We start from the raw sequence: 24894 nt of genomic DNA, 5'->3' as shown, positions 1-24894 counted from the left end.
TTTTTGAGGGTGTGACTGGTAGAATAGATAAGGGAGAACCAGTGGATGTGGTGTATTTGGACTTTCAGAAGGCTTTCGATAAGGTCCCGCAAAGTTAAAGCGCATGGGATTGGGGGTAAGGTACTGACTTGGATAGAGAACTGGTTGGCAGACAGGAAGCAAAGAGTTGGAATAAACAGGTCTTTTTCTGAGTGGCAGGCAGTGACTAGTGTGGTACCGCAGGGATCGGTGCTAGGACCCCAGCTAGTCACAATATATATTAATGATCTAGTTGAAGGAACTGGATGTAATATCTCCAAGTTTGCAGGTGACACAAAGCTGGGTGGGCGTGTTTGCGGTGAGGAGGATGCAGAGAAACTCCAATGTGATTTGGACAGATTGGGTGATTATACTGCATCTGCCATGCATCTGCCCAATGTGGATAAATGCAAGGTTATGTACTTTGGTGGCAAAAACAGGAAGGCAGATTATTATCTGAACAGCAACAGATTGGGAAGGATGTTCTTGCCATGGAGAGAGTGCAGCGAAGATTCACCAGACTGATACGTGGGATGGCAGGAATGAAGTATGAAGAGAGATTGGGTCGATTAGGCTTATATTCGCTAGAGTTTAGAAGAATGAGAGGGGATCTCATTGAAGCTTATAAAATTCTAACAGGACTAGACAGACTAGATGCAGGATGTATGTTCCCGATGGCGGGAGAGTCCAGAACCAGGGGTCACAGGCTAAGGGTAAGGGGTAAGTCATAAGCCATTTAGGACTGAGATGAGGAGGAATTTCTTCACCCAGAGTGTGGTGAACCTGTGGAATTCTCTACCACAGAAGGCAGTTGAGGCCAATTCATTGAATATATTCAAGAAGGAGTTAGATATATTTCTTAAGGCTAAAGGGATCAAGGGATATGGGGAGAAAGCAGAGACAGGGTACTGAATTTGGACGATCAGCCATGATCTCATTAAATGGCAGAGCAGGCTCGAGGGGCCAAATGGCCTACTCCTGCTCCTATCTTCTATGTTTCTAAAACAGTGCTCAGTGCTTTACATAAGTGGCCAGTTATACCAAGCTATTGTATAACATACTGTTGAGCAATAAAATCTATCATATAGCAAAACACAATGAAAATTTGATTCAGAAGTGTTGTCTTGTGGGAGAAAGTAGGTTTCAAAACACTTCTGGAGCTCGATATTTCACTCCATCCTAAATCTAATGGAAAGAATCCAAGACTCTAACATTCAGTACCAAGCAGAGCATACAATGGTATCCATTCAGTACTGAACATTCCCATTTCAGACCATTCGAATAAATAACAAAACTTGAAAGCAATCCTTGGGATGATCCGCCAGAACCAGTTAGCTGACCAGGCCAGAGACGACCTAACCACCTTCACCTCAATCTTATTCCTTTAACAGAAAGACTCGAAGTATTAAGTACCATCAAGTGGGAGATCATTGCAGGGAGCTCAGAAATGTTGCCACTACTGTCCCTTTCACCTCCTCTGTAGTAACTCCGAGGCTGTCATCAATCATTGCTGCTTGGAAGATTAACCAGCAATTGCTCCTGAAGTTTCAGGTAAAGAATCCACACTCCCACTGCTACTTGGAAATGGTAGAGAGAGTTGATGCTAAATTTTATGTTGCAGAATAGCATCTGTACCCAACTGTTATGACCATGCCATTGACTGGTGCCAATGACATGCAACCCACTGCTTCCAAGAACATTACATCTGCATCAGCCACTGCTATCAAGGGTTCTTTGGCAAATTTACAGAATAAAAGCTCTATTCATACCAAACTAAACTTCAACTCTACCATAGTTGGGAATGTGGGCATGACAAAAAAAAAATGTAGCAAGCTCTAAACAGTAGCTTTCTGGTTCTCGGCAAACCATTTTAAAATCACCATTATCAACAAGTTGACAGTCCATAAAACACAAACAATTGTTCTATTTTCCTGTACGTCACTGCTACCCTGCATTTTGGCAGAAGGAACAGGGAGAGGCAATATACACTTGATGACACAGTTTTAAAGAGTGTGCAGGGACAGAGGGACCTGGGAGTTAATGTGCATAGGTCCCTAAAGGTGGCAGGATATACTGAGAGAGTGGTTAGCAAAGCTTATGGGATCTTGGGCTTCATAAATAGAGGCATTGAGTACAAAAATAGAGGTTATGCTGAATCTTTATAAAGCGCTGGTTAGGCCACAACTGGAGTATTGCATCCAGTTCTGGTCACCACACTTTAGGAAGGATGTGAAGGCCCTCGAGAGGGTGCAGAGGAGATTTATCAGAATGGTTCCGGGGATGGGGGGTCTTGGCTACAAGGACAGGTTGGAGAAGTTGGATTTGTTTTCATTAGAGTCAAGGAGGTTGAGGGGTGATTTGATAGAGGCGTACAAGATTATGACAGGTTTGGATAGGCTAGACGGGGAAAGGCTGTTCCCACTAGTTGATGGTACAAGGACTAGGGGACACAGATTTAAGGTTTTGGGCAAGAAATACAGGGGGCATGTAAGGAAAACTTTTTTTTAAATGCAGCGAGTGATGACGACCTGGAATTCGCTGCCGACGGAAGTGGTGGAAGCGGAGACACTCAATGTTTTCCAGGAGAGACTGGATAGGCACTTGAGGGAAATAAACTTGCACAGCTATGGGGATAGAGCGGGGGAATGGGACTGACTGGATTGCTCTACAGAGAGCCAGCACGGACTCGATGGGCCGAATGGCCTCCTTCTGTGCCGTATGACTATAACGTATGACTATGTATCCTCAATAAAGCAAATAAAATATTAGAACATCTGTTATGGACATTACAGTTGTACGTTATTTGGCCTTAACACAGAAGAATATTTATATTCCTCCGCAACTAGATAATGTATGGAGTAAAATCTAAACATTACTGTTAATTTCTGCTCACAAGTTTCCAAAGTGATTCTAACAATTATAAAATTAGAAGATAAAAACACTCAAAACTAAACCATTTGAAATATCTTTAGTGAACACGAAATATTTACACACAATATCCCTTGGAAATTTTGGCAGACTGCAGAACTTGTGTTAAAGGCACATTATTGAGTTCCAAAAATGAATTTAAACACCGACCTTAGTAATGATTTCAGAAATGTTTTTCAGAGACTGTTTGATTGGATACTTTGCCATGTCCCACTGAAAACTTGTGATATAGGTGACCAAGTCAACTAGGGGAAAAAACACAACCTGTTTTAAAAATGTAATAGAACAAAGATTCTCAGTTTTTGTTAGAATAAAAACAGCCGTGACCAGTTAAACAAATTCTATGTACCCATCTGAATTATTTTGATTGTGAGCCGACAGTATTTCGCACAGGTATGTTGGCGCACTAAGCAGTCAAAATTTCAGATTTTTTTAAACAAATCCCACTAGAGTAGAAACAAGCTGATATTGTACTAATTTTCAAAAACTGTGCCAAAATAGATTTGGCAATCCTATGTCAGAACAAGGTAAATAACAGAATCAATGATAAATTAACTAAAGGTTTACTATATGACAATCATCTAGTAAATAGCAGTCAGCGATTTAGATGGGGAAAGTCCTGCCTGTAAGTTTGACAAAGCAACATCTCAAATGGATGGTAGAAAGCTATACAATATGGTCTACTTGGACATTCAAAAAGCCCTTGCTACAGCTACTTAAGCATAAGGAATTCAATGCAAAAACCTGGGAATGCCTATGAAATTGGCTGAAAGATATGAAGCAGTTGATATTTGTTAGGAGCATTACTCAGTTTTTTTTTATAAAAGGGCGGTGGGGGGGGGTTGGGTGCAGGGAAGGGCAAGAAAGCAGTGCTGAGTACAGTGCCCCCAGCATCAGTGCTGTCCTGAAGTCAGGAAGTTCTTCACACAAAGTGATCAACAGGTGAAATGAACTTCCAGGTGAAGTAGTGGAAGCAATAACTCTGGAATCATTTAACAGCTGGATATTGTGGCTCAGACTGCAGCATTTCTTTCTGGAAGGAAGAGCTCGGATGGGCCAAATGGGTTTCCTTTTCCATCTCTACCTGGTGTAAAAGCTTGACCCACAGCCTTGAACACTGTTCATCTATTAATTAATTAAATAAAAGCCTTGTGTATAGGAACATAGTTTCAGAATCATAAGTAGCTAGAATCTTAGAGAATTGACCTTGAAAAGCAAACTTTACACTGCAGTAAAATGGAAACTTTATTTGTACACAGGAGCACAGATATGAAACTACTGTAATAAGTAGCTAAGCTAAATCACAAGAATTCAATATGAATAGTATACTCCATGAAATTTAATTTCGTACAAAAAGATCAAAGTTAACCATTTCATGGTTATATACATAATTCTGCATTCAACATTTAAAATTCAAGTTCAAATTCAGCCTGAAACAAGTTACAGTGAGCTCTTAACATTAGGGTGGCAATGAACACTGTCAATTGTTTAAAAGCATATAGAACTAAAGTCACCCAACAGTGAGTGGAAGCGGCAATCCAGGAGATCATTCACTTGATTATAAAGCCCATTTAACCCACAACTGCTTCACCAAATCAACTATTTAAAGTAACAAGAAGCTGAGCCATATGGACCTGGGGGCAGGTAGGGGTTCAATCCCCATTCTTGGCTGAGTTAGTTGATCATTGCTGTCCACCTGCACCAAGCTGGCTATCTACACAAGGACACTGAGCAAAGACATGATCGGATTCAACAACGATGCCCTTGCAACAGAATAGATGAGAAATGCAACATCGAGGTTCATATTATATAGGGTACCCGTGGATCAGTGCCGCAAGAGGTCAATGCCTTCATAAGAGGAATAAAATTGGCAGGGGAAAAAAAAGCTAAGTATTCCAAAAAGCATTAATGAATGAGGTGTAAAGGAAGATTATAAATACTATACAACACACTATGAAACTAGCATGAAGATAGCACATGGCGTGGAAGGTGTTACAAGGTAGTAAGCTTATAAAAGGGATTAAATAATATCAAAAGCCACAAAGTAAATCTCAGTCTCATCTGAATAGAGATACGGTATAATCTTAACACATTTGTGTTCTTAATGGTTGTTTGTAGCACCAGTTTTATTCAGTTTTCAAAAGTCTTGTTAAGTAGGCAGCAAACTGACGAAATAGACAGCAGGTTCCTGTGCTCAAACCACATTACTTGAAATTAAATGGTGAGGGGGGACAGGGGGGTTTTGAGAGAATTCGAGCATGTCTGGTTTAGATGGCACAGCTGACAATGATGAATAAAGGGAGTGGGAAGTACACAAAAGGCCAGAGTCAAAGTAAGACTTTGGGGGAGGGGTTTGTAGGGCTGGAGGAAGTTACAGAGATAGGGAGGGGCGAACCCATGAAGGGATTTAAACGCGAGAATGAGAATTTTAAATTGGATGCATCGGGAGCCAATGTTGTAGTGTATGTAACTGTTCCACCTTTAAGAGAACTATTTTAGTAACCGTTCCACCTTTAAGAGAACTATTTTAAGAGTTGCACTACTTTCTCTTGGCTGCTGTATACTGTAATACCGGTGGTGACCACACCGGTATATAAGTGCTGTGTAATGATTTATTGGGCAGTTCCGCCCTGACCTTCAACCAGTAAAGACCTGTTAAATTTTACTCTTGTGGTCTGTGTAGTAATTCTCAATATAACACACAGACTTAACAGTGGCGATGAGTACGATCTTACCCTGCGGCAGAGATACATCCAAGGCAGTTTAACGGGCGTCGAGAAGAGGCATCCGCCCTCACCATTCTGCTGAGAAAAGACTCGAGTCTGCAGAGCGAAGGAAGAATTCTGACACGAAGCCTTCCATCAGCAACAGGCAGTGATCATCCCTTCTATCACGGTGCTGGGTAAGCCGATCAGCGACGAGCAGCAAGTCGGCCACGTTGACTGTGAGTAGGGGAGAAAATAACAAAAAAAAAACGGAGGATATAAGGGCGGAGAACTCGACCACGGCCGGGGAAAAGAGCCGGACAGAAGTCGGGGCCAGAGGCGCTGAGACTGGGGCAGCGTAAGGCATGGAAGCCGCGGTGAATACAAACGCAGCCGGTGAGAGAGACCGGGCTGCAAGCGGGCTGGGAGACGCAACAGCGTCGAGAGAGAGCTCGACCGCGACCGGTGAAAAAGGCCGGGCAGCTACCGAGGCCGTGAGGCGCAGCGACCGGGTCAGCGTAAGGCGCGGGAGAAAAGAAAAAAAAAAAAAAACCGCGGAGAACTCAGCCGCAGCCGGGGGAAAGGACCGGACTGCAAGAGGGGCTGGGAGGCGCGATTTGAAAACCGCTGGGGGAGGGCGAACGCAGCAATACGGCAATCGCCATTACAGCCAGCGGGGGAGAAAAGCAAACGCAGGAAGCCGCCATTTTCGGAGGCGGGGGAAGAAGACAAGCGCGGGAAACCGCCATTTTGTAAAAGAAAAAAAATAAATAATTCTTTTGTTTCTCAAGAAGATCGCGAGGATGCCTAAGCGTGGTAACATCAACGATTTTGATCCCGATGTTGACGATTGGGCCACGTATGTAGAACGCATAGAGATATATTGTAAGGCAAATAAAATATCAAATGAAGATAAAGCACTAACCTTACTAAACTCAATGGGTGCGAAGACATACGGACTATTGAAGCATCTTCTATCACCAGCTAAACCGACGGATCAGACTTTCGCTAATATTGTTGCTGTCCTGAAGGATCATTTGAACCCCACACCGCTGATGTTAGCGGAACGGTTTAAATTTTATGCGAGAACGCAACTGAAAGAGGAAAGCAACGTGGAGTACTTAATTGAACTGCGTAAGCTAGCGAAATACTGTCAGTTTGGGGAAGGACTGACAGAGGCACTGAGAGACAAATTTGTGTGCGGATTGTCGAAAGAAGGAACACAAAAGCGGCTACTTGAAGAGAATGATCTTACACTTGATAAGGCTGTCTCTATTGCAGCATCGCACGAAGCCGCAGCGAGAGGCACTGCGGAAATGCAGCTGAAGGCAGCGGTACTCAGCGTAGATCAAATGGCTTTGGGTACAACGAAATGTTATCGTTGTGGGAAGACAACACACGATCAGAACCAATGCTGGTTTAAAAACCAGGAATGTAGAAAATGTGGCAAGCTTGGTCACATAGCTAAAGTATGCCGGTCAGGAAAGAAGACCAGCAACAAAAAGTCACCGCAGGAAAAGTGCAGAAAGGTACATAAGGTGGCTGAGAAGAGTTCGGATGAACAGAATTCGGATTCAGACTCCAACAGCAAGGAACTGGGTAGTCTGAGAATTCACAATGTGAGTAAGGAAGCTGACCGACAAACTATCTGGGTCACACTGCAGATAGCAGGAGTCCAAAGGAAGATGGAATTGGACACCGGATCGGCGTTGACAGTCATGAATAAGCAAGATTACAAAAGGTTATTCAAACATATTCCCCTACGGGATACGGAGATAGTATTAAAGACATACACGGGGCAAAGAGTATACCCCATCGGAAAGATAAAAGTCAAGGTGGTACACAAGGGCAAAGAACACCAAGGAATGGACATATATGTACTACCTGAGGGAGGTCCACCACTTCTGGGATGGGAGTGGATCAGGAAAATAAATATGGACTGGCACTCCCTAAAAGCAATAACGGTAGATTCCGGAAAGAAAAAAAATGTCAAACCTGCACGATTGTCCGGAATATTGGATGAGGGCATATGCAGCAGTGACAGTGACAAAGCAGAGAGTGAGAACTCGGTGAAGACAATCAGCTCAGACTCTGGAACTGATGATGGTAAGACCAGCCCATGTGCCAAAGACAAGTCTAAAATGGACTTGCAGACTAATGATGGAAAAACGAAGGAGTGCATAAATGCTTCAGAAGAGAATAAAGTATCAGAACAGAATTCCACTGAACAACAACAACATAGTTTGACAGAGGATTCTGAGTCTGTCCAGTCTACAGACATGCACATTTCTGAGGAACACCGGGCTCGAACTCAACTCAATTTCAAACTACAACAGCAATTAGAACAAATGATTCGCCGTTTTGAGCAAGAGATGAATGCAAAGAAAAAGTTCTTTGACACAGAGTGGGAGAATCTGGTAAGACAGCAGAAGCAGCTGATTGAGAAAATGGAACAGGAACACACAAACCGTCTGCGCGATGAGGCCAAACGAATCAAAGCTGAGCAAGAAAGGGAATATGTCAAATTCATCGATCAGTTGAAAGCTAAGAAGAAAGAGCACCCTTTTGTGAGCAGTGTCAGCAGTAATAAGCCACTCAGGGAATTGGTGGCAGAGGCAAAAACTGAAGATGCTGCAGAGATCAAATTTGTTGCTGAAAGCGCTACTTCCAGAGCTTTGCTTCGAATTAAAGAATTACCAGTTAAAATTGTGAAACCCTTAAGAGAGAAGATTGGCATGGAGAAACATCGTGTCATTTTCGAATGCAAGGTTTCCAGGCCAAATGCTGCTGTCAAGTGGTATTACAAAGACAAAGAGATTCATCCCAGTAATAAATATGAGATTGTGAGTGAAGATGTGTACAGGAAGCTCGTTATTAATAATGTCGTTTTTGAAGATGAAGGCAACTACATGTGCGATGCCATAGATGACCAAAGCCCAGCAAAGTTATATGTAGAAGAGCAACCAATTGCCATCATTAAAACCATATGTGATGTGGAAGTGACAGAGCTAAGTGACGCCATTCTTGAGTGTGAGCTTTCAGTTGCTGACGTGAAGCCTCCAAAATGGATACTAAATGGTGAAATTCTTCATGCTTCTGAAGATGTGGACATTGAGCATCGTGGCACTATTCATCGTCTCACTCTGGAAAAAACAACTTGTAAGATGACCGGCTTGCTGCAGTTTATTGCAGGGAAATCAAAATCTGAGGCGAGGCTGACTATTAAAGAGCCTCCGTCAAAGGTGGTCAAAGAACTACAGAACATTACAGGGGAAGAGAAGCATTCTGCTACTTTGAGCTGTGAGTTTACACCTACTCCCAAGATGGTCAGATGGTACAAAGACCAGAGCTTAATCGAATCTGCTGACCGATACAAATTTAAACAAAATAAGAATGTGATAGAACTTACCATTACAAACCTCACACCCAAAGACTCTGGTGAATATAGCTACAAATCAAGTAATGCACAGACCACAGCCACACTCACAGTTGACGCTCCAAAAATAGAAATAATAAAACATTTGGAGGACGTAGATACTGAGGAGGACAGCAATCTAGTATATTCATGCGAGTTGTCCCATGATGATGAAGATGATGACTCATCTGAACCATTATCACCCCTACCAGGTCACGCACGTGGTCCCTCCGAACTGAGCCAAATCAGTCTGGAAGCAGAAAAACTTCCCAAGGTACTTGAGCCTTTAGAAGGCAGCAATGCTGGTTCTGCAGTTACGAAAGTTCAAGCTGTTAAGTCCAGTGAAGGACTATTAGATGAGTCACCCCAGCAACAAGAACCTACTACACCACCGAAAACTACTACACCACCGAGGCGTTATCCGGACCGAGTCAGGAGGCGCAGGAGGCGCCGCCTCAGAGACTGAATCTGTGAACTGTGTTTACATGAAGTTGTGTATATATGTTATGATGTTATGTTTAATGGGGAATATATGTACTGTTAAGCTAAAAAGGGAGGATTGTAGTGTATGTAACCGTTCCACCTTTAAGAGAACTATTTTAAGAGTTGCACTACTTTCTCTTGGCTGCTGTATACTGTAATACCGGCGGTGACCACACCGGTATATAAGTGCTGTGTAATGATTTATTGGGCAGTTCCGCCCTGACCTTCAACCAGTAAAGACCTGTTAAATTTTACTCTTGTGGTCTGTGTAGTAATTCTCAATATAACACACAGACTTAACAAATGTGAATTAGCAGGAACAGGGCGATGGGTGAGCGGGACCGAGTACAGGACAGAATATGGCAGCGTTTTGATGAGATGACATTTACAGAGAGTGGAGAACGGCAGCCAGGCAGGAGAGTTGGTCTGTAGGGTTTCAGCAGCAGATAGACTGGTATGGTGGGTAGGTAATTTTACAGAGGTGGAAGTCGGCCGTCTTTGAGACTTGGAGCATATGAGATTGGAAGCTCAGCTCGTGGTTATATAGAAGGTTGAGATTGCAAACAATCTGGTTCAGTCTGAGACTATGGCCAGGGAGGGTGACAGAATCAGTGGCAAGGGTAAGGACTTTGTGGTGGGGGCCGAAGGCAATAAGATTGTTTAATACAAGTTGGCAGCAGAAAAAGCCAAGGCCGGTTGGATCATTTCCCAGTCAGAAAGTCAGTTTAACTTGTGGTAATGGTTTACCTTGCAGTCCTATTTCAGCATTACTGCCGCACTGCAATTGTACAGAACATTTCACATTGATTATGTAGTAATACAAATACGCTCAAAATGACAGAAGATTTGTTATTTAATCATCTCATGCTATTATGTTGAGATCTAGTATCATCATCAGGGAGCAGCATTCAAATAGCTGTGGTCAGAGTGACCCACTTACACTTCTGGCTCTCAGCAGGGCACTTCACAACCGTATTTCTAAATGTTGAGCACGAGCACATGTGCACATGCAGACAAGAGTAAAGATATTTTTCAAAAGGAGGTACACACTGGATGTATGTGCAAGACTATTATCTGTTTACATTGATACAGCCAATTCTGGGGGAGATCTGGGTTAAGCAAGCACTGATTCAGTAAATACAAGCTAAAACAATTATGGAAGAGGGGTTGAATGTTGGTTTCTGGGCTTTCACTTACTGTTATGAAACAAATTAGAAACGTCAAAATAACCAAACTTGGCTTTAAACCCCAGTCAAATTCTTTCACATGCACATAATAATCTATCAATCAGCATTTCAATGTACTCTGCATACGGTACACAATCATATGATTGAAACAGAATTTGGTGATAAAGTAGTAATTTTGGTGGCAAATATTGCAGTTTTACACTATAACCAAGTCAAAGTTCAAGGAATCAATGTCATTGTAAACCCGAGAGCACATGGATCTACGAACAAGGCGTTAAACCCATGAAGTAAAAATGTAGGGAATTTGTCCTAGTATCCACATTATACAGCGGAGTCTGGTGTACCTAACAGCGACTAGTTCCTGACATGGGATGTTAAAGCAAGTGAGCAGTGTAGGTGCTGCACTTCCAAAAAAATAAATCCAGACCAACCATAAAAAGTAAACACACCATTAGCTTATTTTTCTCCCTACTAGGGCAAGAAGCTAGCAATGTAGGTCATTACATGGATGAAAGTCAAACAAGAAACAAGCAATGAATAATAAAATGGGTCTGTCTACATTTAAGACTTCAGCTTTGAAACAAACATTAGGGTAATCATTTATGAATAGTGCAGAAATAGGTGGGTCAAGGAGTGAAGGACTCCAAGAAATATAGATTGTAGATCAGATTCCAACAACCTGGATTATAATCCTCCGAAACGAAACCAGAAAGAAAGAAGCCCATAATTGTAAGATTTATATGAAGAGGCATTTACAACAAATTTAAGTTTAAAAGTTAAAAATGACCCTTATTTATAGCAAAAAAGTTCAGCAAATCAGCATAATTGCAATGGAATTGATAAATTTGTTCTCGAATAGAAAAAGATGTAATGATCTATTCTGTAACAAATTTTGAAGTCACGTCATTATTGGCCCGTAATTTGCGGTCAGCGGCAAAGCAAAGGCGCTCAACCGCTGGCCTCGTGTTGAACCAAGTGTTCGCTGTATTTTGGTGCCCTTATACACTGCCCCACCAAAAGAAGCCGACACTTCAAACTTCACACTACAGTACAGTACTGAACTAGAGGGAAAAATGATGAAATTTTTTAAATCCTGGAGACATGAAAATTAAAAACACAAGAAAGATCTACTATAGAGAAAATACTGGAAAATGCACTGGTCAGACAGCACCCAAAAGAGAATGGCTAATGTTCTGGGTATAGTTTGCTCTACTCTCCTTTTCAGTTTCTTTAAATAAAATGAGCTGCAGTTCATCTAACTGAAATGAAAAGGGCAGCTACAGAGAATTTTCTGCAATGTACTATGTGTCCAATCTTGGCAATTATAACTTCTGATTTTTTTTAAATGCTGTATGCATTTCAGTAAATATTCCACAATGCTTTGTGTTTTAAGGCTCCCATAACTACTTCAAGTCCAGTTTCATACCAAGTATGGAGAGCATCATTTTCAAGCTTAATCTCATCTACAATCTGAAATGTAACTAAAATCAAGCCTGTCAATTAAACTTTGCCTACTGAAAGTACACAAGATGATGATGTAGAATGATAGTCACTCGTTTTCTGTTTGGCAGAGAAAATTCATTTTCAAAATGGACAAAAACTAGTTACAACATGGTCAAATACTACAAAATTAATGTCCTAGTGAAATTCATATATCTTAAATCATACATTAACACAAAACCCTGTCTCACCTAACTCAATATAAACCCCTTGTAGATCTCCACAGCTGACGGGAGTAAGGGGGCAAGGACACTGCAATTCACAGTTGTGTATAAATGTGGTCCATAGCAACTCAGCTGCTTCTCCACCCGATCCGTGTAGATAAATAACTGTCCACATCCATGAAGCCATGGCTGGGATCAGGAACTCACCAAGTGTTCACTGTACTTTGGTATCCCAATGCACTGCCCCGCCAAAAGAACCCGACACTTAAAACTTCACACTACAATTGATTTTCATTAATACGTCACACCATCAATGTTTTCTGGTGAGTGAAAACAATGCAATTTAATTTAAAAATGTAAATTAGTCAATAAAATCAACAAAAGAAAGCAACTTCACAATCAACATCATACCTTAAGGAAACTGTATCTCAGCTCGTGATGTTTTGCTACGAAGTGGCAGAAGTATCTTTTCGTTACATAAATCAACACGGCACATCTGATGCACTGTCTCAGCAGGAGTGTAATGAGGTTAGAGTTCTTTAAATCTTTGTAGCATGTACAATATATCAAACGTTATCTTCTCCCGCTCCAAAAAGAAACATGTTGAGGCCATTGAATGAACCCAATCTTCTTCCTCAGATCCCAAAAGCTTTGTCCAATAGCAAGACCATCAAGCTAGTCTCTTACAAAACTAAGCAATTTCTCTGAACAGCCATCAGTTTCCAAAACAATGCATATAGTCCTTTTTAAAATGGGATTACATCACTTTTTAGAAGACATAATACATAGAAGATACACATGCTTAGAAGGGTGAAAATTCTATTCTGTTACAGCTATCCGTTGTTCTGTAGGCAGAGGAGTGTTGCTATGATAGCAGAGGAAGTAAGTACAGGAAACTTTGTGCTATCCGGCACCGACGGGACTGTCCCATCAAAACTGCCGGACAAACCAGCGCTAATGTTGAAACATACGGAGATTTTGAGCTCCGTATCTGGCAACAAACCCTGTTGCTTAGCAACAGCTTCTAAACAGTCAGCCGTACCTTGCAAGCGTCTCTGTAGCTTAGCAACAGCTTCAGCGAGACCTTGCAGAGCCTGACTGGTGAAAAAAAAGCAACGAAAAGAAAAAAAAGCTAACGAAACTGCTCCTGATTTTTGCCGGTGGCTCGAGCATTCCGGACAGTTAACCTCCGGATAAACCAAAGTTTCCTATACTCTGTTGTACACAGGGTTGGCACAAATAATGTCAGCCTTGTTTACATAGAACAGCAGAGAAAAACATATGCAATGGTGTTCAAAATAGTATAAAGACAGAAGCCATAGTATAAAGTAACCTTTCATATGTTTTCACATTGCTGAAAATGTAATTTTTAATCCAGTGTTTAGTATGTACATAGGGTAATATATGGAGAGCCTACATTTGTACTTTGAAATCCAACCGAATGAGCAATAAAAGTAAACTTTAAGCAATCATAATTTTAACATTCCCATCATTGTAATTTCGGTCATTAATGACTAATTTTACTTTCATGGGTTTCAAAATTTTGGTAGAAAAGTGAGATTCACCAATAGTGAACTGCCTGCATCTGTATAGTACTTAGTGTGGATCAGGAATACAGCATAAAGATTCCAGCTGACTCCCACTGATACAACGTAAGATCATAGACTTTCAGAGAATAGGTTAGGCTGATGGAAGAATTGAAAAATGTGACAATCCTTCCAAAGCCTCAAAATCCTTCTCAAAACTGCAGAATTTATGTTCAATCCCCCACTAACCCATCCAAGTTATTAGCTCTGTCCACATTCCTTCTTCCATGAGAAAAAAAGAAAAGACTTGCATTTATATAGCGCCTTTCACGACCACCGGACATCTCAAAGTGCTTTACAGCCAATGAAGTACTTTTTGAAGTGGAGCCACTGCTGTAATGTGGGAAACGTTGCAGCCAATTTGCACAACACAAGCTCCCACAAACAGCAATGTGATAATGACCAGATAATCTGTTTTTATTATGTTGGTTGAACGATAAATATTGGCCAAGACACCGGGGATAACTCCCCTGTTCTTCTTTGAAATAGTGCCATGGGATCTTTTACGTCCACCTGAGAGAGCAGACGGGGCCTCAGTTTAACGTCTCATCTGAAAGACGGCACCTCCGACAGTGCAGCACTCCCTCAGCACTGTACTGGAGTGTCAGCCTAGCTTTATGTGCTCAAGAGGCCTCTATTTAAATCAGCCATCCTGTTTTGAATGGCCGATTAAATAGAGGCCCACTCAATAATGGCATCGGGCACAAAGCTTTTTGTTCAAACCGCTACCACCTGAATCACGCCAAACAACGCAGTGGTCGCCCGATGACCATCGCCCTCAGTTTGGATGTGGCTTAGCGGTCTGCTTAAAGATCCATACGTGTTCTGCGAAACTGGACACCAGACGCAGCTCAGTCGATGTAACCTTTGATACATTGCAGCCTTGTTGTGTTGACAGAAAAGGCTGGTCATTCTGCTTGTTCACTTTTATGGACTCCTCTCCAATGTAGACCGTTAACAATAGTGGCCTATAACAACTGAGGGCGATGGCCTCACTGCAGGATATCCAGGTCATAACTCTAGACAGGAATCTGCAAGACCTGCACCAACATCTGTGGAACACAATATCCAAGGAACTGCAACTGTTGGGTGATCATTAATTCTGCAGGGCAGTATTTTTGGCACAGTTGCTATAGGAATGGAATGGAGATAGCGGAAGTCCTGACCACAATCTTTCAATTCTCCTTGAATTTGGGAGTGGTGCCAGGTGATTGGAGGATTGCAAATGATACACCCCTGTTCAAAAAAGGAGAGAGGGATAAACCTGGTAATGACAGGGAAATCAGTCCAATGTCATTGCTGGGAAAACTACTCGAGACCATTGTCAAGGACAAAATTCTTACTTGGAGGAGCATGGGTTAATAAGGGACAGCCAGCACGGATTTGTTAAAGACAAATCATATCTGATTAACCCGATTGAGTTCTTTGATGAAGCAACAGAGGGTTGATAATAATGGTACATGTATGTATGGACCAAAGTTCCCTCTAAACTGCACAGCCATATGCTGGTCTTGTGCAGCCCTGGACTGGCTTTTCAGATGCGAAATTTCATGCATGCACGAAACTTTGAATGGGCCACAGACCGTTAAAGGAGCCGTGCACCCAAAAGAAAAATCAGGAGCAACATTGGTATGGACTTTCAAAAGACATTTGATAAAGTGCCATATAACAGATTGATTCAGAAAATATAAGCACATGGTCTTAAAGGGATGATGGTAACTTGGGTACGTAATGGGCTAAGGGATAGGAGGCAGAGAGTAGTGGTGAACAGGAGTTTTTCCTGACTGGAGAGATATATCCAGTGGGATCGGTATTAGGACCATTGCTTTTCTTGTTATATATAAATGACCTGGACTTGGGTATGGAGGGGCAGAGTTTCTGCTTTGGGCGCAATTGGCAATCAGGCGCAAATTGCGTTTGTTTTCCGAATTGAAATTATTGCTCAAGTTTCCCTCAAGCACATTTGCATATCGCCGAAGGTAAAATCTTCCATGAACCAGCTCAATCTGAGAATATCATTTCGAGAAACAGAAACCAGAAACTGTAAAAGCAGCAGAAAAGTAAAAAGGGCTAACCTGATCTTTAATTGTTAACGAGGCTGGCACCCATGATGTTACCCCTTGCTGATAGAAACAATGTAGCAGAAACTGTTTAGACTTTAGTGATTGCAAACACATTACCATAATGTTGAGGTGATCGTAACACATTACCATGATGTTTACTTAGCTGTAACCCATTCAGTAAAATGTGACTTCTTTATTTCAAACTGCCAGACCAGGAAATCCAATTAAATGTATACATGCACAGCTCATGATTGGTGCAGAATGTACGAGGTGTTAATGCTCTCTCAAAAGCAGGGATAAAAATGTAGCACGCTGTATGAGAAATGGCTTGCTCTGTTGGGTTCGTTAGACTCTTGCAGGAGTCGGTGCTGACATTTCAGAGTAAGACTCCGCGGGTAATAAATCGTTTGAATTCTCCAGTTGTTCGACTCAGTGTTTGCTGAACCAGACTGAGGGTAAAAGAATCCGTTCTATCATTTGGTGTCAGAAGTGGGATCTCAACGGACAGTCACCGAGAGTCTGCGAACTCGGAGCTGAATCGTCTCGGACGTGGAGGGAGGAAATGGGCCCCCGATGTGAGTAATTTTTGTACTGCCTCGGTTTTCCTCCGATTCCGCCAGTCTGACGACAAGTCGGCCAATCGCTAACTCCCGTGTGGTGTCCCGCCGAGATCCAGGTCAGTCTGGCGAATACTGGAAGGGATAGGTGATTAGGTCAGTGATCGGATATCACTGAGGGTCAGTGATCGGATATCACTGAGGGTCAGTACACGTACTGAGGGAATAACTAGAGTATTAGGTCAGTGATCGGATATCACTGAGGGTCAGTGATCGGATATCACTGAGAGTCAGTATACGTACTGAGGGAATAACTAGGAACTGTGTAAACTTAGTAATAAGTACTTGTGTCAGGTAAGGTGTCGACCTAGTATCTCACTTGACCCGCCTAGGCTCTGAACAAGTTTAAAACGCGACTGTGTAAAGTTCACAAGGGGAGTAAGATGGGCAACTGTTTAGATACCACGACTGAATCGGGTAGCGCCTTACAGACCCTTTGTGAACAACATCCTGACAAAGCGAAGCAACTCAGACAGTTGTCGGGAGGATTAAATAAGAAATTAGGAAGTGATCAATGGCCACTAGGAGGAACTAAGAATCTAGATGCCGCTAAAAAGGCTCAAGAACTAATTTGGAAAAGTAACAGGGGCACCACTGCCAAAGAACTAATTGCCCTATGGAGACAGTACTGTCAGGAACTGAAAGAAACTTCCTTGTTAGCAAGTTGGCAGGATAATGCCTTAAAATTAGGAATAGCACTTACAGGGGGAGGGGTAGTCAAATCAGTAGAGGTATTGAAAAAGGAATGTGCTCATGGGAAACGCTCAAAACAAAAGTCTGAAAAGACCATGAGCGAGCCTGGAAAGGCTGATAAGAGTGGATTACGTAATCCAATGGTTGGCCTTGCCTTGACAGAGGGAGATGGTGATGATGATTTGGACGAATGGAATCACAGGGCTCATGTTGTTCCCCGTGCTCCCCCCCCGTACGTTAACATTTATCCCCCGGTGGCACCACCCGTACCAACTGCACAAACCCCCGCGCCGACACCTCAAGTATCTGCCAGTGTCGTTTCCCCGCCGCCGTCAGTCACGGTTCAGATGAACAGTCCCCCGCCGGTCCAGATGGGAAACCAACCACCGGGTCCCCAGTATACTGACCCCGTAGCTTTCCATACCCGACACAAGGGAAGGAGAAACCCACTTCCCCCACCTTTAGATAGTCCAGTAGGGACGCGCAGACGAAGAAGAAAGAGACAGATGGTGCTGAGTAAGAAATCAAACAGTCAGGAACAGAGTTCCCTAGAGGCTCCAGACTATAGTGATACTGACGAGGGAGATTCGGGAGACGACTGGTCATCCCTGGAATCAGAATCCGATACCGAGAGACCCGCCAGACATAAACCGACACCCCGGCAGTTGCCGGTGTGAGACAAATGCCTAACCCTACATTTAATGCAAATATTCCAGTGGCCGCCGATAACCCCCGGACCATAGGTATCTTCTACCCCTGGAAGCCTAACGAGATAATGGCCATCTTAACCGGGATGCCAGATAGGAAGAAATCCCCCACCTTGTTTGTAGATTTCCTCCGGACTACTATACTCGTCTATAATGCTGAATCAAGAGACTTATGGGCTTTAGTACAGCAGATCTTGACTCCCACCGAACATGCAAGGTTCTTGATTAACCTAGGCTTTGCGGACCATGCCGCATTAGAGGTTCAATATGCACAGGGTGATGCTCGTGAACGTGCCATACTCACTGCCCTAACCAATACCCTGCAGAAGCCCATTGATATATCCAAGGTGTTGGATATTAAACCACGAAAGGGCGAGGGAGCAGAGGAATTTCTAGAGAGATTCTCTGAGGTATATCGGAGTCAGTCAGGAGATGCCAATTACCGGAACGGAGCAAACTCGCCGCAATACTGTGCTATCCTGATAAATTGTCTACCAACCTCGGTGTCTGAAGCAATTAAGACTAACAATATGGACTGGTCAGAGAATAGTCCCAGCCAGATGGCCAGGGCAGTGAAATATTATTGGAAAGAAAATAAGAGTCAGGAGAGTCAGCCCCAGGTCAAGGTCAAGACTGAGTACGTGATAAAAAAGGAAGAGCCAAAGCCCACCCAAGATGTGATGGGATATCAGATGGAACCCCAGCAATGTGTCCCAGGGTGGGTTGATGGACAGGGGTACAGATATATCAGCCATCCCAACGGACCAACCGTCCCTAATTATGGCCCACCCTACGCTCCCCCAAGACAAAATTTCGGCGATAGAGGAAGAGGAGGGAGGCAAGCAGGGTCAGATACCTGTTTTAATTGTGGCCAGCAAGGCCATTGGAGCAGGGAATGTCCCTCCCGAAGACAAGGAAGAGGGGGCCACATGCGAGGACAACGGGGAGGTTGGCAGGGAAATCGGGGACAAGGAAGATATACAGACTTCTCCCAGAATAATCCGTTTCCCCAGTACTGACGAGCCAACCTCGTGGTGAACGGGTTCCAGTCGGACGAGGAGCCCGTTCTATCACTGCTGATTGAAGGGAGCCGGCATACGTTTCTGGTAGACACCGGAGCTGCTATGTCATCTGTCCGATCAGAGCTCAATCTCCCTAAATCCGGGGAAACACAAAGCCTGTCCGGATTCCAAGGACAAGTGTGCCAGTACCCGATATCAGAACCAGTTGAAGTAGCATTTCAAAATGAGTCTGTGAAACACCAATTCGTGATCACAAATGGGCTGGATTGCAATCTCATGGCCAGAGACCTGTTATGTGCATTTCAACTAAGACTTGAGTGTGGGAACGAAGGAATAACTGTAAAACCATGGGCCCCTAAAAGACAATGTTACGTCTCTATCACCCCACAATGGTGGACTCTGGACTTAAAAGATGAACCCCCATCTCATGTAACCCTAGCTTATGATCGAAGTGGAAAGGATAAGGAATTGGAGAATTTTTACCAAGCTTATGAAGGGACTGAGTGGAATGTTGTTCTCCGAGCCATAGTTACGGGACCGGAGGGGAAAGCAGAATATGTTGAGGTTCCCTCGGAATTGTGGAAGCAACCCCTAACCGTAGCCCCACACATCACCCGGGAAGTGAACTCCCCCTACCGTGCGAAAGATCTGGGACCCATGGTAAAACAGGCAGTTGAACAAGCTAACCCAGATGACCGGCAGGAGCAGGCCCTGTCAGGCGGTCGAGCTATCCTGTTATACCAAGAGCCAAAGGTAGTCTTGACACAGTTGCACCACCACGTTGGGAATGAGGTACCGGAATACGTCAATCCGCAAGTGTGGGCAGAAGACCCCACACAGGTAGGATGCGTTAAAATAACTCCCATCCAAATCGCCCTACAGGAAAATGTTGTACTACCCTCTATACGACAGTATCCGCTGAAACAACAAGCGATACCCAGCATTGATAAACTGATCACGGGACTACTGGCACAAGGAATCCTGATTAAATGCCAGTCCCCGTGCAACACGCCCATACTTGCAGTTCCAAAATCAGGAAAGCCAAACCAGTACAGATTAGTACAGGACTTACGATCTATCAATGCTATTGTACAACCGCTTCATGCACTAGTACCTAATCCAGCTCACATTCTGGCCCAGGTCCCTGCACAAGCGAAAATCTTTGCAGTAGTCGATCTCCAGCACGCCTTCTTCGCCTTGCCACTGGAACCGGCAAGCCAGTACCTCTTTGCCTTTACTTATAATGGACAACAGTACACGTGGACCCGACTGCTGCAGGGTTTTGTAAACTCCCCAACATTATTCTCTAGGTGCCTACAAGGACAGTTGCAGACTTTGACCTTGAAACATGGTTCCGCTCTGGTCCAGTACGTGGACGACTTGTTAATAGCTAGCCCTGACGAACAAAGTAACCGGGAAGACACCGCCCAGTTGCTTAATCACCTATTCTCACTCGGGTACGTAGTCTCTCAAAGGTACTAGTGGCTCAACAGAAAGTTAAATTCCTTGGCTTCATGTTCTCAGCAACCGAGCGGAGTCTAGAGAAAAGCAGGATTGAGCCAATCTGTCAGTTCCCTGTACCCCGTAGTGCAAAACAAGTGAGGCAATGGATGGGGATGGTAAACTACTGTAGACAATGGATACCCAACATCGCTCTAGAAACCAAACAACTAACACCATACACCAGTATAGAGGGCGAGTTTCAGCTAGACCCTGTCGCCATAAGAGCGTTTGAAAACCTAAAAGAAGCATTGTCGCAAGCCCCAGCACTGGGGAGACCCCTGTATGACAGGCCCTTCCAGCTATACTGCACTATCCTCACTGATTGTTCGACTGCTGTCCTAACTCAAAAACATGGGGACAAGCATAGGCCGGTGGCTTACTACTCCTCGAAGTTAGATCCGGTAGCGCTAGGGCATCCCGTATGCACCCAGATTCTGACCGCCATCTATAATAGCCTACAATCGGCTGCCAACCTAACTTTGCAACAAGATATTACAGTATACAGTTCGCACTCGGTAACTGCACTATTAGGCCAATTACAAACTCAGCACCTCACTATGGCCTGACAGAACAAGTACAAGATATACCTGTTGAATAATCCTAAACTGCAATTTAAGCATTGTACTACTATCAACCCAGCATGCTTTCTCACAGAACCACCCCTCGAACAAACAGACCCAGGACATGATTGTCTATTTTTAATCAAGGAAGATACCTCCGTCAGGGAGGATCTATCTGATGCCCCAATGCAGAGTCCTGACACAACCATGTATGTGGATGGAAGTGCGTCCGTCAGTCCCCTTGGGAAAAGACTTTCTGGATATGCAATCATAAATCAGGACGGTAACATTTTGGAGTCTGCTGCCTTTGAGTCTCCATATTCCGCCCAACAAGCAGAACTGTTTGCATTAATACGAGCTTGTATCTTAGGGAAGGACTTAAAGGTTAACGTTTATACAGACTCGAGATATGCCTTCGGAGTGGTTCATGATTTCGGACAATTATGGAAAAACAGAGGGTTCCTAACCTCTGCAGGAACACAGATATCCCATCAGAAATTAGTATCTGATTTGCTACAAGCCCTCATGCTACCAAAACAGATCTCCGTGATAAAGTGCTCCGCACACACAGCAGGACAAACCTCTGTAGATATAGGGAATAGATGCGCAGACCAGGAAGCTAGGGAAGCGTCCCAGGAACAACGAGTGGTTGTGCCTAGAATGATGAGCCAGACTAAAAGCTCAAATAAAAGCAAGTCTCCCTCGGAAAAGCCAATGCCAACCATCCAAGACGTCATTAAGTTACAGGAGGACGCTCCTGACTGTGATAAGGGACTGTGGAAACAGCTCGGTTGTACATATGATTGTGTGTCTAAATTATGGGTCACCCCTGCCGAGCAAACTTGTATGTCAGATGAGCTAGCATTATGGGTTATTGAATGTATACACTTTGCAACTCATTGTGGTGCCAGAGCAACTAGTGACACGTTATTAGCTACATGGTGGCATCCTAGATTACAGGCTCTGGCTCAAGGTATTAGCAGCCGCTGCCTCATTTGTCAGCAGCATAACCCGGGAAAAGGCATACCTTGTGAAATGGGTAAGACGCCGTTACCCACGGGTCCCTTTGAGACCCTCCAGATGGACTACATTGAGTTAGAAAGGTGTCAGTGTTATAAATATGTACTGGTTATTGTTGATGTATTTAGTAAGTGGATTGAGGCCTACCCGACTACGGATAACAAAGCCTCCACTGTTGTAAAAGTTTTAATGAGAGAAATTATTCCCAGGTACGGAATTCCAAACCGATTAAGTTCAGACAACGGCCCTCACTTCGTGGGTCAGGTAACCAAGGAATTCTGCACTCAAATGGGCATCCAACAGCAGTTACATTGTGCCTACAGGCCACAGGCCGCCGGACTGGTCGAGCGGGCTAATCAGACCTTGAAAAATAAACTTGCCAAATTACAGGCCGAGACGGGAACTACATGGCTCAAATTACTCCCCGTGGCCTTGTTCCAAATACGTACTACCCCGGCTGGTGCAGCAAGGTTAAGCCCTGCTGAAATCATATATGGCAGACCTCTCAAAACCCCGTGGAACCAGGAAGTCCCAAAGACTGTCCACTTTCACCACATGACGGCAGAAATGACTAACTATATTTTGTCGTTAACCAGGGCATTGAAAAGTTTGCACTCCCGGGTACGCGCTGCCTACATCGACCTCCCCCCTATAGTCAGTCCGTCCAAAATCGAGCCCGGAACGTATGTATTGATCAGGAATTGGACGCGAAAAGGACTGGAACCTCGTTGGGAAGGACCCTATCAAGTCCTACTCACCACTCCAACTGCTGCCAAAGTAGAGGGAAAGAGTGCTTGGGTCCACCTCCACCACTGTAAAATTGTCAGTAATGCTATGCCTAAAACTTAAAGAATGCTAACCTCTCTTGCTTCCAAGAAATCTCTCCTTAAACAGACGTGCCGCGCCGACTGACCATGCAGACGCCCCTGTGGATCCTCTCCATCAGTGTCCTGCTCACCCCTGGAATAACTCAACAGCCCAGGAGGAGGACATGCCAGCGGAACCAACCCAAGCGGATACACCATCTATGCCCAGGAGACGTGCTTCGGTGCAATGATGATAACCCAGGCGGGTTCGGGAAATGGAACGTGATCAACTTGGACACCTACATTGGGCTTATTAGACAGCCCCACCGCTCGCTAGTGCTGAGAAACGAACACAGAGGAACATTGCCATGCTATTGGACTGAGTGTAAATTTAATTACGTTTGCCGACGCCAGGCGACCAAGTCTGTTACTGCAAGACCATGCAGTATAACTACAGACACCAAAGGACAGAATCGTTGTCTGAAGTTGCCCTCTATTATGAGCAGCTTTGACTATTTTAGGTTAGAAGGTATCCTCACCAAGAAACGTAAACGAGATCTCCAACACATTTTCCCTAAAGAAACCCCGACGGGCAACCTATTCCTCCAGACTCACGCAGCCCTATACTCACCAGAGTCAATTGTTTGTTATCCGCCCCTGACCTCTGTGGAGGGGATGTTTGCCCCAACCCCGGTTATTGTTCCCCCGGACTTTCTTTTAGATGCTCACCTCCCCCCTCCCACAACTAATATAACAATACCCTACACCTTAACCCCGCCCGCCAATTGCCTGAGACTAAGCAGGAACCCTGGTGGTTACGAGAATTGTTGGAATGGGACGGGCTATGGTTGTAGGTCAGTATGGGTTAAACAGAACTACACCTGCTTGGTGACACGCTGCCTCCACCATCAATGTACGATAGGACCTGACACCGGTAGCTGCACATGTGAGCAATCCATATGTCTGTCAGTAACCGAAGGAGTGCAAGTTTTATGTGGAGAAGGGAATGGAACAAATCTGAAGGTAGGGGGGGAAACCTTTATGCTAGTAGAAATAGCTAGTACCCAGCCTGCTGATACCCTTGAGATCCAAGGCCTGGACTATTTCCTTCCCCCGAGCCATTTAAGCACAAGGCGGAAACACATATCCGTGATATATACGAAACCAGGCTACTTTTTCTTGGGCCAAGGAAAAGCCACTAATTTCATGGTAATAGGTACCGCCCCCCGGACTGTAGCCATCGCTACTCTAACCCCTACCACAGTACCTTGCCCCTCCCAATGGACATCCCACCGAAAAATAGTAGCCAGGGCAGCCTCAAAAGAGTTTTGCTCCAAATGGAAAGATCCTGAATCCCTAGGAGGACACGGAACCTCTGTAGGATATGGATTTGCTGGCCTGTTCTCTATAGGCTATACTGGAGCCTATTTGGCCGCTAATAACCGGAACTACCTTATCTGTGGTCTCACCATCCTGGGTAATGCTACCATGGGGGCCCTCGATGCAGTCACTAAAGAATTGTCGGAACTCAGGTTATTCACTATGCAAAACAGATATGCCCTAGACTACCTGCTGGCCCGAGAAGGTGGTGTCTGTGCAATAGTAAAAGGTAAATGCCTTATGGGAGTCTGAGACCAGACAGAGAACATCACCCGCTTTATCACTAAGATAAGGGAACAGATGGATAATATGAAGGAAGCAAGTAACTGGGGAAACTGGGGATTTGGAGGATGGTCTGACTGGTTGATAAATATGGCCATGTACTCAGTAGCTGCCATCGTCTGTATTTTCGTTGGACTAGCAATCATGAAATGTGTGTTGGGAAGAATGCAGCTAGCTTTGGAGAAAGTAGGTGGCCCGAGGATGTTAGTAGTAAGACAGGCCAGTGAATGTGAAATGAAGGAAGTAAAGTACGAT

General features: G+C 44.0%; 1 protein-coding gene across 2 annotated transcripts in view; it reads right to left on the bottom strand.

The window, feature by feature from the left end:
• Positions 1 to 24894, bottom strand: part of LOC147082102 (V-type proton ATPase subunit C 1-A-like) — a 159666-nt gene that overhangs the window by 27332 nt on the left and 107440 nt on the right. For both annotated transcript variants that reach the window (XM_085980447.1, XM_085980448.1), the window contains exon 3: positions 3097 to 3191. In XM_085980447.1, the coding sequence (XP_085836573.1) occupies positions 3097 to 3153 (57 nt within the window). In that variant the 5' untranslated portion in view covers positions 3154 to 3191. The remainder of the gene's footprint in view (positions 1 to 3096; positions 3192 to 24894) is intronic.

The sequence above is a fragment of the Somniosus microcephalus genome, unplaced genomic scaffold, assembly GCF_052327205.1.
Source record: "Somniosus microcephalus isolate GS21.2 unplaced genomic scaffold, FLI_Smic_1.0 scaffold175, whole genome shotgun sequence".
Lineage (NCBI taxonomy): Eukaryota > Metazoa > Chordata > Chondrichthyes > Squaliformes > Somniosidae > Somniosus > Somniosus microcephalus.
Note: the sequence above shows the minus strand (reverse complement) of the source record. Positions and strands in the feature narration are given on the sequence as shown.